The sequence below is a fragment of the Protopterus annectens genome, chromosome 5.part0 (genome assembly GCF_019279795.1).
Source record: "Protopterus annectens isolate FY-2018-M chromosome 5.part0, PAN1.0, whole genome shotgun sequence".
NCBI classification, from domain to species: domain Eukaryota; kingdom Metazoa; phylum Chordata; order Ceratodontiformes; family Protopteridae; genus Protopterus; species Protopterus annectens.
Window position 1 is genome coordinate 1,180,520,533 of NC_056735.1, and position 15,387 is coordinate 1,180,535,919.

General features: G+C 35.4%; 1 protein-coding gene across 18 annotated transcripts in view; it reads right to left on the reverse strand.

The window, feature by feature from the left end:
* The window catches only part of KIF1A (kinesin family member 1A), a 2,189,582-nt gene that overhangs the window by 1,574,899 nt on the left and 599,296 nt on the right, over positions 1 to 15,387 (reverse strand). For all 18 annotated transcript variants that reach the window (XM_044071047.1, XM_044071036.1, XM_044071035.1 and 15 more), the window contains exon 3: positions 6,673 to 6,749. In XM_044071047.1, coding sequence (XP_043926982.1) covers positions 6,673 to 6,749 — 77 coding nt within the window. The remainder of the gene's footprint in view (positions 1 to 6,672; positions 6,750 to 15,387) is intronic.

The window sequence follows — 15,387 nt, forward strand, 5'->3', positions numbered from 1 at the left end:
AATGTTTTTGCATATGGACTAATGGTTTAGAAAGGAGGTTTGCAGCTAGGTGGAAGAACACAGGGTGGATACCAGATTTATTAGGGTTACGTTTTCACTCCAGTTTTGCAAGGAGACCCTTGATTTATCTAACAATAATGGAAATTAAAAAGAAAACGGGAGGAGATACAGTTACATGAGACTGACTGCATTACAGTATTGTTTAAGTTAAACCTGGATGTTTGTAGACGCTGAGGTTAGGGATTAAAAAGGAGCTGTTGCACTGGTTGATGATAGCTGGTTTATTGGGGTGCTAATCATTTTTTTTCAGTTCTTGGATCTCTGTGGGATATTGTGTGCAAAGAGAAGTGGTCTATTTATTATTTTTAAAACAGACAATGCCCTTGATAATTCGAAATGTAAAAAGAAGTCCAGCTTTCAGGGTAAACAGTACTTCTATAAAATGTTAAGGCTTTAAACATTTCAGGAGCATAAGCCCTGGCATTTTATTTGACCTTTTCGGCGATTCCACCCCCTCTGGCATATCATGTTTTACCGAAACACAGCATTTCTAGAGCAATTTTATTATTACGCACAAACTGTAGCATATCACTGCAGGTTTTGATGATGTTAAGTAATACTAGTGGACAATAAAATACATATAATTCATGTCAATAGTTATCTTTTCCCCTCCCCCTTTTTCTTATTCCTTTTTTAATTTTTCCCGTTATTTGTACCAGAATATGTTAATTTTATGTTTGGGATCATATGAACAATATTAAATGATAGTTGGAAAGGTTCTATGTAATATGATATGGGGGAGGAGGCAACAGTACTATTCAATTTATAACCATGTGCAAAGTTGTAATTGAAATTACTTGTGTGCAACTAAAAGGCACGTGATTACAATTCTTTCATTTATATGATGTGAAATAAATGAAATACTTAGTGAGAAAACAAGAACTCTGTTACTAGAAATTACTGATAAAGCAAATGAAGGTATGACAGAGTACATGGATGTTCTTATATGTATCACTTTCAAGAAATTCCATTAGGAGCTACAATGACAGCTAGAATGATAAGAAATAGCAAAGCAGTGCTGAGGTTATTAAACTTTAAATGGAATTTTTTCCTCATAAAGCAGGTGATCACTAAAAAAATGCATTACAGGGCAAGATTAAAATTACTGGTACAGAATAGATTTGAACTGTAGGGAAAAAAAGAGGTAAAATGCCATGGAAACTGAGAAACGTCATGCTGGAAGAACTGTTTCCTTGGTGCTCTGGAGTTAAAATAAAGAGCCAGGCATGAAAGTTCCAATGGTAACTACTGTTAGGTGACAAGGCCATGTACATGTGTAAAGACTATGTCATGTGGAAAAGATGCCTTTTCCAAGTACCACTGCATCTGTAGGAATTTTTCACAATGATGCTAGGAAAAATGCTTATTAATTTTGCAGATTTCTTCATGATCAATGTATTTATGACTGTCACGGGTGCATATTCAAAATAATTAGAAGTGTTCTATATGAATAGGATTATGTTGTAAGCTGCAGTAAATACAGTGAGAAGATAATTTACTTGTTATGAATTACCAGAACATAGTCATGGATTATGGCACTCAGTTCATATGAGATTTTGTGAAAGAAAATAGTAACAGGTATTCCACCAGAGCACCATGACTTACAGCAAGACGTGATCAGACATACAATGCTATCACGAAGAAAGTATGAAATACAGTGCGGCTGGAAGATGAAGCTTTGCTATTCCTATTACAGTATAGGCCCACACCGGACTGTACCAATGACCAGTACAGGACTGTAACTAACTGGACTAATGACTAGCACAGAACCATGCCTAGCTGTACCAATGACCAGTACAGGACCATACCTAACTGGAATAATGACTAGTACAGAACCATAACTAGCTGTACAAATGACATGTCCAGGACCATAACTAACTGGACTAATGACTAGTACAGAACCATACCTGGCTGTACCAATGACCAGTGCAGGACCATACCTAACTGTACAAATGTCTAGCACATGACCATAACTAACTGTACTAATGACATGTCCAAGACCATAACTAACTGTACCAGTCACCAGTGCATGACCATAGCTAACTGTACCAATGACCAGCACAGGACCATACCTATCTGTACAAAAGACCGGTACAGGACCATAACTAGACTAATGACTAGTATAGAACCATACCTAATTTTACCAGTGACCATTATAGGAACATGAATAACTGGACTAATGATTAGTACAGAACCATACCTAGCTGTACCAATGACCAGTACAGAACTAGACCTAACTGTACCAATGACCAGTACAGGACCATAACTAATTGGACTAATGACTAGTACATACCAATGACCAGTACAGGACCATACCTAATTGTACAAATGACCAGTACAGGACCACACCTAACTGTACAAATGACCAGTACAGGCCCATACCTAACTGTACAATACAGTTATGCCTGAAAGTTTGAACTGAGCAAACCTAATTTAGGTCCTATTGTGAGACCGAAGCAGTACCTAGAGACATTTCAGCATGATAAGTATTCAAAGGAATGGTTGTTCTATGAATTGGGTTAGTGTGTCTTCAGTACAGAAACCAGAGAAGGTTGTAAGTTCATGTTGAAGAGACAGACATTCAAATTATTACAAAAGGCAAAGCAATTAGCTGAGAACTACAACAAATGGTTGCACCACTGGGAAGAAGTGAGCCCAAGTACAGAAATCTTGGACTGTAATTTTCAATCTTCACAGAATCATGAAGATAAAGTTGGTACTTCATAAAAGTCCATGACACCATGTTGGGAAACTGAAGTTTGAGAGATAGTTGAATCGGTATATGGCATGGAATACTGGCACAGGTTAAAAAAAAAAGCCACATTGGCATCTAACTTTTGGATTTGAAGTTTTCAGCCTAAGGACTCACAACTATTTTTCTGTCTGTCTGTCTGTTTGCCATTAAGTTTGCTAACCAGGGTACTGAAAACAACTGAACATTTTTCAGGGTTCACCTAGGGTTTAAGAAAAGGATCTTTACCTCACTCATTTCTAGGGATTCATAAACAATATTTTATAGTGAATAAAATAAATCATCTCCTTGAAGCAGAAATGGTAATAATACTGAAAACTAGATTATTATTCAGCATGTTAAAAAAGGGCTAGTGTGGAGTATACAACATCTGTATTTTGAGTGCAACCTTGGGATAATAAAGCACACTTAACAAGTAATGTTGCGTTCCTCATGTTTACGTTTTCAATATTGTACACTTTCTTAAAACAAATCTTCATCTGTCACATTAAGCCAATATGATTCCTCCATGTTCCACTCACAGCATTTCCTGCTATTTGTTGTACTTCAGGCATAACACCTTCTCGACCTCTTATTTTTTCCAGTTCATCAAAACCTTATTATCAAACCATAAATTAAAAGAAAATAAATATACAACTAGATATAGCAGAGACAGATCCCACCTGAGTCACTATGTAGCCATAAAACTCCTCCATTCATTGGGTTCAGCCTGAATCCACAGAAAGCAGAAAAGAAAACTTCCATAATCTCATTATCTGCTTCCTCTGGTCAAATGTAAAAACACTGTGTAAAATGGCAACAAGTATTACAGATAAATAGGAAATGTTGCTGTTTTTTAAGCCTATGAGCTTGATATCTGGAATGGTACATTTAGCACTAAAATAGAGCTATGTTTTGCTTTGTTTTCTTAGCACTATTGCTGACAAAAAACTTTTTGAGTTTCCTGTGCATTAAGTTGAAATAAAGAGATCTACAGTTCTTTTTTGAAATGCTAACTTCTACTTGTCTGGCACCAGCTTTGTTTGATAAGTTTGCGGTTTAAAGTACATGGTTTGGTGCTTTTTCTACCATTCCTAGAGGTTATTAGCACCAACTTTATCACCCCAAACACATTACAATATACTATAAAATCATTGGTGACCCTTGCATGAAGCTAAATACGTCTCTGTTTAATACATCTTAAAATAATAAAACTAGTGCCTCAGCTAAATGTCTGCAACAGTTCTACTACTATAACTTGACCAAGATAATTTTATAAAGCTAACTAAATTTAAAAAAGCCAGTCAGACGAAGGGAGACATTAATTATTATAACAAACAAATTTAGTTACAGCATATCATTTTTAAATACAGCATATCAATTTCAAATATAATCAAGAATATCATACCAATAATTCATAATACCATGCAGAGTAAATATTTCATAATTACTTCACTGTTCAACTCCTTAGGCTGTAAAGTTTAGTATGCAAACATTAATGACGCTCCCTTCTTTACCAGTATTTAGAAATTTAGCTCCCCTGTTCAATAACACTTATGTATGTTAACCCTAATCACAACCATCCTGCCCCTAACCCTAACCCTAACCCCAAATGTATATATTACCTTAAGAAAAATGCTTTCCCTAAAAGTGTCACTATTCAGAAAAAGTATGTCTAAAGGTAATGTCATTTTTTTTACTGGTTGGAAAAAGAAAAACTTTGCTTTCCTTCTTCAATCAGTGTAGGTTTGATATTTTCTATTTTTGATGTTGTTTACTTTCAGCATATAGACATTGATATAGTGCATGCTGTTTCAAGCACACTGAAGTTAACACATAATCAGAAAAGCACATGAGATTCAACTCACAATTTTATTGGTTCATTTCATATGCAATGATTAAAACATCACAGTCTGGCATAATAACATAAATAAACTTCATTGTTTACACTATTGGATTAACTTGGACCTTAAAGATAAAAAAAAAAATGATCATAAAGCAGCGCACATCTTTGTGCTTGCAATCTCCTTTTCACAATTAAACACTGCTTTTCTTTTCACCTATAAAAAACAAGTCTAAATGCTGTTGTTGTTATTATTATTATTATTATTATTATTACTATTATTGGTGTTTTGCTTCATTTTATTTTGGAACATGTCTGTGCATATGTATGTGTGGAGAACTAATAATTGGTAAATAATTGTAAAGCAGTTATTTTTTGCCAAATTAATTTCTTACAAATACTTTGCAATTAATTAATTAACTAAATAGCAAGTCTCACCCTTAGTGATGTCTGTATAGCCAAGCAGAGTGTATTGATTGAGACAAAATATCGGCAGCTGCTTATTTCCAATTTATTCATGTTGTTGAAATTTTATTTTTTTTTTTACCAAAGGTGAAAAGAAAAACATTAAATTTCATAAAGAAAAAGTGACCACAAGCACAAAGATGCACACTGCTTTAACATAACTTTTGTTTAACTCCACAAAATCCTTGAACATGATTAAAAAATTAATATTTACATTATCATCAAGACTTGGAAATGTCAAGCAGAGTCTGCCATCTACAACATTAATTCTGTATTTCAACGTCTATAATCCAACACTCCTTTCTGTGGACATAAAAATCACACTTTTTGAAATTAGTACTTAAAGTGCTGTGTTTGGCTAAAGCACTTTTCCTGTAGTTTTTCTTTATTGATCATATGTACTTTATTATCCTCTTTCTTATCATTCTTAAACACCTGATAGCTTTTCCAGTGTAAAATGCTCCACAGCTAGAGCATTGTGCACGATAAACCATATTTCTTGTTTCACATGTATACCTCTTCTCAAATCACAACACAAAACCAGTGACCAGATTAACAACACAAAACCAGACTAACTGTGGAAGGGTTCTCAGTCATATATTTGCATTCATGGCCGCCTCTATATCTAAAAGACCCCTTAAGTTTGTCACTACTCACATTATGTTTTACGTTACTTATTTTATTGATACATTTTGGTATACCTTGGAAGTAGTTCTTTAAGTCTCATGCCCATTTTTTTACTTATTAACAAAACTAGGATGATAACTCTATTAATTTCCCATAAAACATTTCAATTCCTCAGAATGATGTCTTTAATAATAGGGGCATCAGCTATGTAGGTGACAGTCACAGATGTGATGGGTCTCCTTTTTTAAACTGACCCGGTTATTTATGCAGTTATGTAATTTGTGATCTACCTTGGAAAACTAGGTGAATGGTTTAAATCCCCTTACCTTTATGATTTAACTGTCTCTAACATCTTTATACCATTAAAGTAGGGTGAAGCCTCTCATAGAATAACTCACTTATTACATGTCAAAGAATATTTTATCTAAAACAGGTTGAGATACACAAGCAAACAACCTTTATCAACATTACTTATACATTTTATATATTTTATATGCATGCTTTCAAGCCTGAAGTATTGGTTGCTGTTCATACCATCCCTGTATATTTTAATGAGTAGCCTATTATCATTTACTGTTTCTTTCTTTCTTTCTTTATTTATTTATTCAAATCTGTTTCTTGTGATAGATTGCTGATCTCAATGGACCATATCATCCAAGATTATCCTCTTCATTTTATTAATGGCAGTGATAAATTTATCACCCTTTGTTGTGTTGGAATCTGAACCTTATATCAAAGACGCCTGTTCAGACAATCATGCTCTAAAATGGTGACATTGCAGATGGGAGCCCCAATGTGATATTTGGTTAATGGACAGTGTCAATGCAATTCTTTAACAAAATTCTACCTAATATCCATTTAAATAAAAATAAAAAACAAATTCAGCTAAAAATGAAGAGTAGCAAGCAAATGGAGTAGTTTTTCAAAAGTCATAAGCTGTGCTTACCGTTGTATGAGACCAGTATGAGTAGTCAAAGTTGAAGCTTTTGGGAGGTTCTTTTGGCTGCTTGGGGTTTATAATGGCTGAAAAACAAACAAACCAAAACACTTATTAAAATAATCATTCCAAAGCCTACATAATTATATCATGTGGGTGTTAACATTACACAGATATAATTTTTGGTATGACCGAACAGTACTGATGTGGAACCTTTACCAGTAGGTACCTGACCTGCTATGGCTATTGCAAAGAAATAAACATTGATTTCTGCTTAACTGTAGTGAACAGATTTACTTATTAATAAACAAAGAATGTCTTTATGAGACATGGTGGGCAGTTTCATTTACTCTCAACATGTGGAGCCATACTTTCTATCTCCATTCACTCATAGTTCTGTATTCACCACATGGAATTACTTAGCATCCAATATTTGGTAATCCCGGTGTGATAATAAATAAAATGATTTACTCAACCATCCCCAGCATTCACTAGTTGGTGGTCCTGGTGTAGTAGTGGTACATACAATTACTCACATAACTATCCAACACCCACAATTTGGTGATCCAGCCAACTCCCACAATTTGGCGATTCTAATGTAGTAATTCATAAAATGTCTCACTAAAGTTCAGCAGAAAATTATATTTTCCTTTAACAAAAAAATACTGAGCCTAGCTTTTGATGTCAGAATGTTCATATCAGTGTGCTCTCTTTTAAACTTGCCAGGAAACAGTTTTTGCATTTCTAGATGTCCTTTAGCTTTTCAGTGGTTAATAAAGCACTAGCATATGACTGGAATTTGAATTAACAATAAAGTTTTGTGATAATTTAACTTCAATAATCATTTTATGCCTGTAACTTCTTCCTTTTCAAATTGCAGAACATGAAGAATATGGTTATGAGACTAGTCAAATAAGCAGTCTGGAATGAGAGGTACTAATGTACCAAAGTATTTTAGTATTAAAATGATATGGAAGTACTACCTGAGGAACCCAGAGGTCTACATGTACTTCAGGGAACATCAAAACAAGGTTAAGTAGACACCAGTAAATGCAGAATGTATACCTGACAGATAATACAGGAAAGCCACTGAATAGGTAAATATCCTCCAGATATCATTATATTTTTCTAACCTTGTGGTACATCTAGGAGCAAAGATGGCTCTGTAAACATGGATCTGTGTATCTCTATATAATGTGACTATAAACAAGTACAGTAGGTCAGGAGACACTCAATTTGTGGTAAGGCAATGATCTATCTCTGCCGGCAGTAAAGTGACCCCAAAGCCAGTTTTTGGTCTCCATGTCACACAGTCACAAAAATTACAGTTTCTCTACTTCTCAGTTTATGTAGCTAGTACACGCATACACACACACACACACACACACACACACACACACACACACACACATATATATAACCATGTGTGTGCACACACTTAGTTTATTACAGCTCAGTGTAAGTTATAATAACAAATGAATGCTCATTATCTTTATAATTTCCGAGAATTCAGCACTGCAGCTGTGTAACCCCTCCTATACATCTATGAGCTTGCTCTTCAGCTACTGTAATCTCAGGGTTATTGATATGGCTACTTAGGCATTCTTAAAATTAAATGTTTAATGTGGGCATATTTAATCGCAAGGAGGGACAAAGCCCTGACTGTTGTCTAGGCAACCTGGATTTGACTGACAGCCTTGGCTGAGGTAATAGGGAGGATGGACTTGCCTGTCCTAGGGTTGTGTGGGGAGGAGCAAGACGCGTACTACTATAATAGCTCAGAGGAGGAGCAGTATTGCATTGGCACTCTGGGGACAGGCTTTCAGTCCATCAAACTAGCATTTATTGGTAACTAAGAACCCAAACACATACACAAATGAAGAAATGAAAGACATAAAACCTTTGCAATGCATAGGACACATCAAAGCCAGCTGTAATGTGCCAAACCTTTATTCCAAAGTTGAGCGCTTTCATTTTTACTGGTTTTACAGCTTCATCAGGACTAAAATCATGCATTAAAACACTGTTTAAATAACCCACCAAGAGGTCACACGATGTAAATGTTACATGATAAAAAGTACAAATATAATCACAAACTGTCAAAATGCTTTGATTTTAAAATTAAATCAATTGTTACAGTCTCATTTAAACCAGAGTAGCTTGTGGCATTTAACTCAATTTGCCATTTCAATTCACAAGCATCCAAAAAACACACTTACCAATGCTCTTTACAAACATGCTATGGGTTGTGATACACACAGCTTCGGCTTTTTAATTACTGAATAAGGAAGGACATTCAAGGTATGATTATGGATGAACATTTAGATGCTTGTGAATTGACGTGGCAAAATGAGTTAAATGCCACAAGCTACCCTGGTTTAAATGAAGAAAAAGAAGTTCAGTATATAAAAGGTTTCAAACATCCACTGTTTTGCTTTTATTTGAATTTCAACTTCCTTAAAGAATAACACCTCCAGGCTCTGTGTTAAAACATGCCTTAACAATGACTTCACAGAAACAGTAACAGACCTCAAACAATCTTACAATCCTAGAATGCAAGGGGCAGAGAAGGCACATAATGCTTGGCTTGCAACAGGACCTAGGAAATATAAACAACCATGGAAAACAAAGTATGTGTTCTGAATACTAAAGTAAATGCTAAAGCTGATGCACATCAACATGACTAAGGCCTTTAAGGCACGCGTTTTCATGCAGTAATTGTAGAATAAGGGCACGTATCTTACAAAGGGACAGACTGGTATGAGCAAAGTAAATGGGAATTGAACCTGTGTTGTCTAAATGTGATTTATCAATCCACAGTGCTGTGAATAAATAAATAAATGGATACATACATATATGCACATAAACTTGCATGCATATGTACATAAGAGAATGAAACAGGGTGACAGGTGTCTTCACAGCAGCACAACCTATATTCAGCCTACACTGTTTAAAACTATAGCCTTACTGTTTGTCAATGACTCACTTTAATTTCTCCAAGTCTTTTTTTTTTTTTATTTTACATTTGTTTACCAGGAAAGTTTGACTGGAACAAAGCCAATTTTCAGCAGGGGCCCAGGGAGAAATGCTCCAGATGTATATATTTATAATTAGCGTACTTTATAACATGGTTTCTAATACCATGATGGAATGGACCCCATTCCTAAGTCAAAGTATGATTAGGGTTTGTGAAATCAGTATAGTTTCAGTCTTTGATGTTAGCCAAATGTGCCCTCCGCAGCACCTGGAATGTGCCCAGAATTGACTCCTTCTACAATTCATATGGAGTTACATGTATCAGTACCATATCTAAATATGACTGTAAATTATTTTTATGAAACCCATTGATCCTACTACTACTGGAATTGTTTCAGTATCTTTTTTCCACATTGCCCTCACTTCTTTCTGCAAATCCTGGTACTTTATGACTTTGTGTCTCTGTACGTAAGACACTGTAGTCACTGGGTATAGCAATTTCAATGATCAATGCTACTTTTGTCTTCTTATCATGTACTACTATAACTGACACAGCCCCCCCACTTACTTTTCTGTTACTAAGCAATATTACATCAAAAGTTAACAATATCATATGAAATGAAGTGGGGGGGCTTCACCCCCCACACCCCCCGTTGTGGGGCTGTGCCACACCCCTAACTATATATTCTAACTCCAGGTCGCACTGCAGTGGGGAAGGGGGCATATTCCATTTTCTTGCTAATAATACTTGTCGGTCAAATGAAGTGTCAGGCAAATGAAGTGTCAGGCAAATTAAATTTCAGGCAAATGAGTGTCAGGCAAATAAAAGTTAGGTCAAAAGAAGTAGACCCATATATATATATATATATATATATATATATATATATATATATATATATATATATATAAATAAATAACAAACGGAATTAGGAGAGTAAAAACTGAGAAAAGCAGGGAAACCAAGCAATCCAGAAAGCATAAACTATGAGCTGAGCAGATATTTTTAACGCTTTCATTCTTTAATATTTAGAACGTCATTCTAACAGCCCCCTTCTTAATATAACAACTTCTACTGTTGCACACCCTTGGAAAAGTGTATGAAATCTACCAAATCCTCTTGTCATTGGATAGGAACTCAACAAGCTAATATATAATGTATTTAAAGGGGGGTGTACATGGCTAATAAATGAATACAGCCTCAGCTCTAGGAACAGCAGAGTAACAAAAAAGATTAACATCAATAGATGAATAATAAACTGGCTGGAGAAGCTAGAAACAGTAGATGGGGAAAGGCTGTGAGGTATGGAGGCTGTGCATTTCGAGTGTATCTCATGGTATTATGGAGAGGAGCAGATCATAATACTTACAGGAATCTGGACTTGCTTCATGATGAATTTGGCAGTAGTAGAGAAAATCTGAGACAAGAGACTTTATAAATGGAAATGGTAGAAGTTTTGAACAAGGCAAAGTTATAAGGGGGTTACAGCATGGGGACACAAGAAACTGGGAGGGGTTTAAGTCACTCATTTAACACAAAAACAGGGAATGTTGGGACAAGCATAGGAAGGAACAGGCAAATACAGACAGGGCAGGAAAGATAATTAGTCATAAACAGTAATAAGAGGATTTAAAATGCTGCAGAATTGCAGGGACCATAAAGGAGGAACCCAGATGATAAGAAAGCAAAATTATGTCAGGAGGGTTTCAAATGAAGAGTAACAAAAATGTTATCAGTGATTAGAAGAAATTCCTCATCAACTGGGAATGGATCCAGATAATATCACTGCAGAAAGGGAATCTAGATATTATGACGTGATGCAGAAAAGGGTAAAAGGGAATGCATTGATGGGCAATTAGTGTACTTATAAATAAAGTAAAAGACACTCCCAAAGGAATGAATACCTCTTGACTTGTAAGCAATGTGAAAAATATAAATCCAAATAAAACAGCGAAGAGGTAACCAAGGCACTGCAGCAGTTCCGGCATAAACAATACGTATAAGAAAGAACGATATATTCCGTATTAATAAAACAAATACCGTTTTTTAATAGACACACAGGGTAAGTGCTTTCATATAAGCTTCATCAGACCGTCTATTAAAAACCGGTATTTGTTTTATTAATACGGAATATATCGTTCTTTCTTATACGTATTGTTTATGCCGGAACTGCTGCAGTGCCTTGGTTACCTCTTCGCTGTTTTATTTGGATTTATAATTAGTGTACTTATACTAGGTCCTGATGGAGAGATGAAAAGTCAGCAAGCAAAGGAGAGTAGTAGTGCTGAAACTGAATCCATCCTCAAGTCTTCGTGAGTACCTTCACGAGGTGGACCCTGTTTTTCACAAAATCTCACCAAGACGATACTGATTTAAGACTGTATTTATATAGCATCTATCATGGACAGAAGTAAATCAAAAATGAAAAAAGATAGCTGGGTGCACAAGACCCAGGATAAAAAAGTGCCCAAGCCTGGTAGGCGCACTGGTGCCAGGACTGGAAAAAATGACAGTGTAGAATTCTCAAAATATGGAAACATTCCTCCAATGGGGTCAGACCAGGCTCAGGAGGAGGATGCCCCCCCCCCCCCATTGTAGAAGGAAGTAGCAGTCCAAAAAATGACAAAGATTGATCGGCCAAGGAAGAGACATAAAGATGATAGAGTGGACTATTGAGGATAAGAAAGAAATTATTACTATTATGTAAGAAGCCCAGAATTTCCAGACACAAGATATACAAAATGGTTAAGAGAGAAATTAGAGGAAAGAAAAATACTTCCGCAGGAAAAACTGTCAGAAGCTTCAAATAAAAATTTGCATTCATTAATACAACAGATTTGAAAAACAGTTTATAGATCAAGAAATTTTGATCTCTTTGGAAAAAGAAACATCTGAGGAAGTGAGAAAATATAAACAACAAAACCTAGAGATATTTGAAAAATATAAAAAAGAAATATGGACATGGGAAAGAAAGAGAGATTTGATATGGTGCAATATTTATGTAAAAGAGAAAGCCAATTTTATTAATATAGAAAAGGCAGTCTCAAAGATATTTGAGAAGAAATACAGGCAAAGGCATCCAGATATGGAAAATTTCACAATAAAAAGATTAATAGCACAAAGATGTAATGTAGAAATGATTAGTAAAGCATAAGTTAAAGAAATAGCGGTTGAAGTTATGGACTGCCTGCGAAGTGAAGGATTTAATGAAGAAGGTCTAAAACAGACTACATCACAGCATGATCAAGTGAGTTCCTAGAATAAGGAAAAGCAAGAAGATCAGGAGACATGTGAAGAAGGAATATGGACAGGGGAAAGGAAAAGAGATTTAATATGGTGTAATATTTATGCAAAGGAGAAAGCAAAATTAACCACTACAAAAAGAGCAGCACCAAAGATATTTGAAGAAAAATATAGGGAAAGGAATCCGGGTATGGAAAACTTTACAATACAAAAAATTAGAAGACTAAGAGGCAAAGTAGAAAAAGAGATTAGCAATGGAGAAGTCAAAGAAATAGAAATTAAGGTTATGGAACAGCTGCAAAGAGAAGGAGTCAGTGTAGTAAATTGAATACAGAAAGCACCACAACAGGATAGGGCAATGCATATTCAGATTAAGGGGAATCCAGTGGAATAGGAAGCAATTGGTCAGGTGCCATATCAAGATATTTTGGAGCCTTCCATAGGAAACCAGTATAAATGTTCACTTGAAGCTGGACAGCAAAGGATGGAACAGGAAACTGTGGAAACTGATGCAGTTAATGCTGAGGAGTGATAGGCCCCATGTGACAAAGCAACGGATGGCACAGGATGGAATTGAAGAGAATGTGCCACAGGAAGATGCTATAGAACTTTCTATAGAATGCCCGCAGGAAACGGAAAACAAGGGATGTGCCCTCAGTATGGAAAAAAATGAGTTAAGAGAAGAGTTGCTTGATTTAATAGACAAAGACAGATATATCAAGATCAATGAGAGAAACAGACTGCAGAAGATTAATAAAAACCCAAAAGTCAGAAGCTTGATAAAACAAATGAACACAGTAATTAGGACTGTCCATAGAGATCCATGCGAAATAACAGAGGTAAACAGAATATATTACTGTGCTGCTAAATTAATAACTGATAAACTTCTACTACAGGAACATAGGGTAGCGATGGAAAAGAGGGGGCGAAAGCAAATACCATCATGGAAATATCAAATAGAGAAAACTATAAAGCAGCTAAGACAAGAAGTGTCACTGGTAGAAGATTATAGAAGAGGGAACAGATCAACAAAAATACTAAGAAAGATAGAAGCGATAAAAGCAATGTGCAGTATTGGAACAGACCAGGATCTATTATGCACTACTGGAGATAACAAACGAAAAATTTCAAAACAGGTGGAAAGGCTTAGCAGATACAAAGATAAATATAAGGGAAATGCACAAAATAAGCAATTTATTGATGACCCAAAAAAGTTTTATAGAGAATTGGGAAATAAGGTAAAAGGAATTGAAAGACTGCCAAAAAAATAGGAAGTAGATACATTTTGAAGAAGTATCTATGAAGATCTTGTGGAGCATAACAAGAATGTTAAATGGACACAAGTAGTAAAATAAAGAATAAGAGGTTTAAAGGTACAGAATATGAAATGGGATGATATAACAGCCAGGGAGACTGAACCAAAGTTGAGAAAAGCCTCTAACTGGAAAATCCCAGGCCCAGATGCAGTACCTAACTTTTGGCTTAAAGTATTAACTTCTTTGTTCAAGGATTTAGCAATGAGTAAGAAGTATTTATATGTGCACCCCGAATACACATCACACTGGTTAACAACAGGAAAAACAATGCTCTTATTTAAGAATGAACCTGCAAGCTACCCTAAAATTTATGGACCAATAACTTGTCTTCCAACAACATATAAACTATTCATGGGAATTGTCGCCAACAGAGTTTATAGTCATTTAGAAGAAAATTCAATTATGGCAGTAGAACAAAAGGGCAATAAAAAAGTCATATGGAACAAAGGATCATTTGTTGTTAAACAAAATTATAGTGGAGAACTGTAAGAAGGGGAGGAATCTAAGTATGGCATGGACTGGCTACAAAAAAGCATTTGATAGTATCCCACATTCATGGATAAAAGAGTGCTTAAAAATGTTTAAGAGACACCCTACACTGATTGACTACATTACAGTAACCATGAAACAGTGGCAGACTACTTTGCAATTAAGCCATGATAAAGGACAGATTATTATCCCAGGGATAAACATTCAAATGGGATATTCCAGGGTGACTCTTTGTCACCATTGTTATTCTGCCTTGCCATTAATCCAGTTTACTTAACAGCTTAGGCCATGGCTACAATCTGGCTCCTAGAAAACAACAAAGCCTAATGACTTCTCATCTTCTCTTTGTCGATGATTTAAAACTGTATAGCTTATCAGATGAGGAACTGAAAGCACAGCTGCAGGTTGTCAAAACTTTTTCAGATGATATTGGAATGTCATATAGTCTTAATAAATGTGCAAAAGCAACCTTTAAAAAAGGAACACTGCAGCACCAGGAAAACATCAGTTTGGGAAAAGATATTGATATAAAAGAACTTGAGCAAGAGGGAGTGTACAAATACCTGGGAATTGATGAAGGATCAGCAATAAAACATGAACAAATGCGAATAAAACTCATTAAGGAGTACTTTGGAAGATTTAAATTAATCCTGAAAACATCATTAACAAATAGGAAGAAAATCCAAGCTATAAATCAATTTG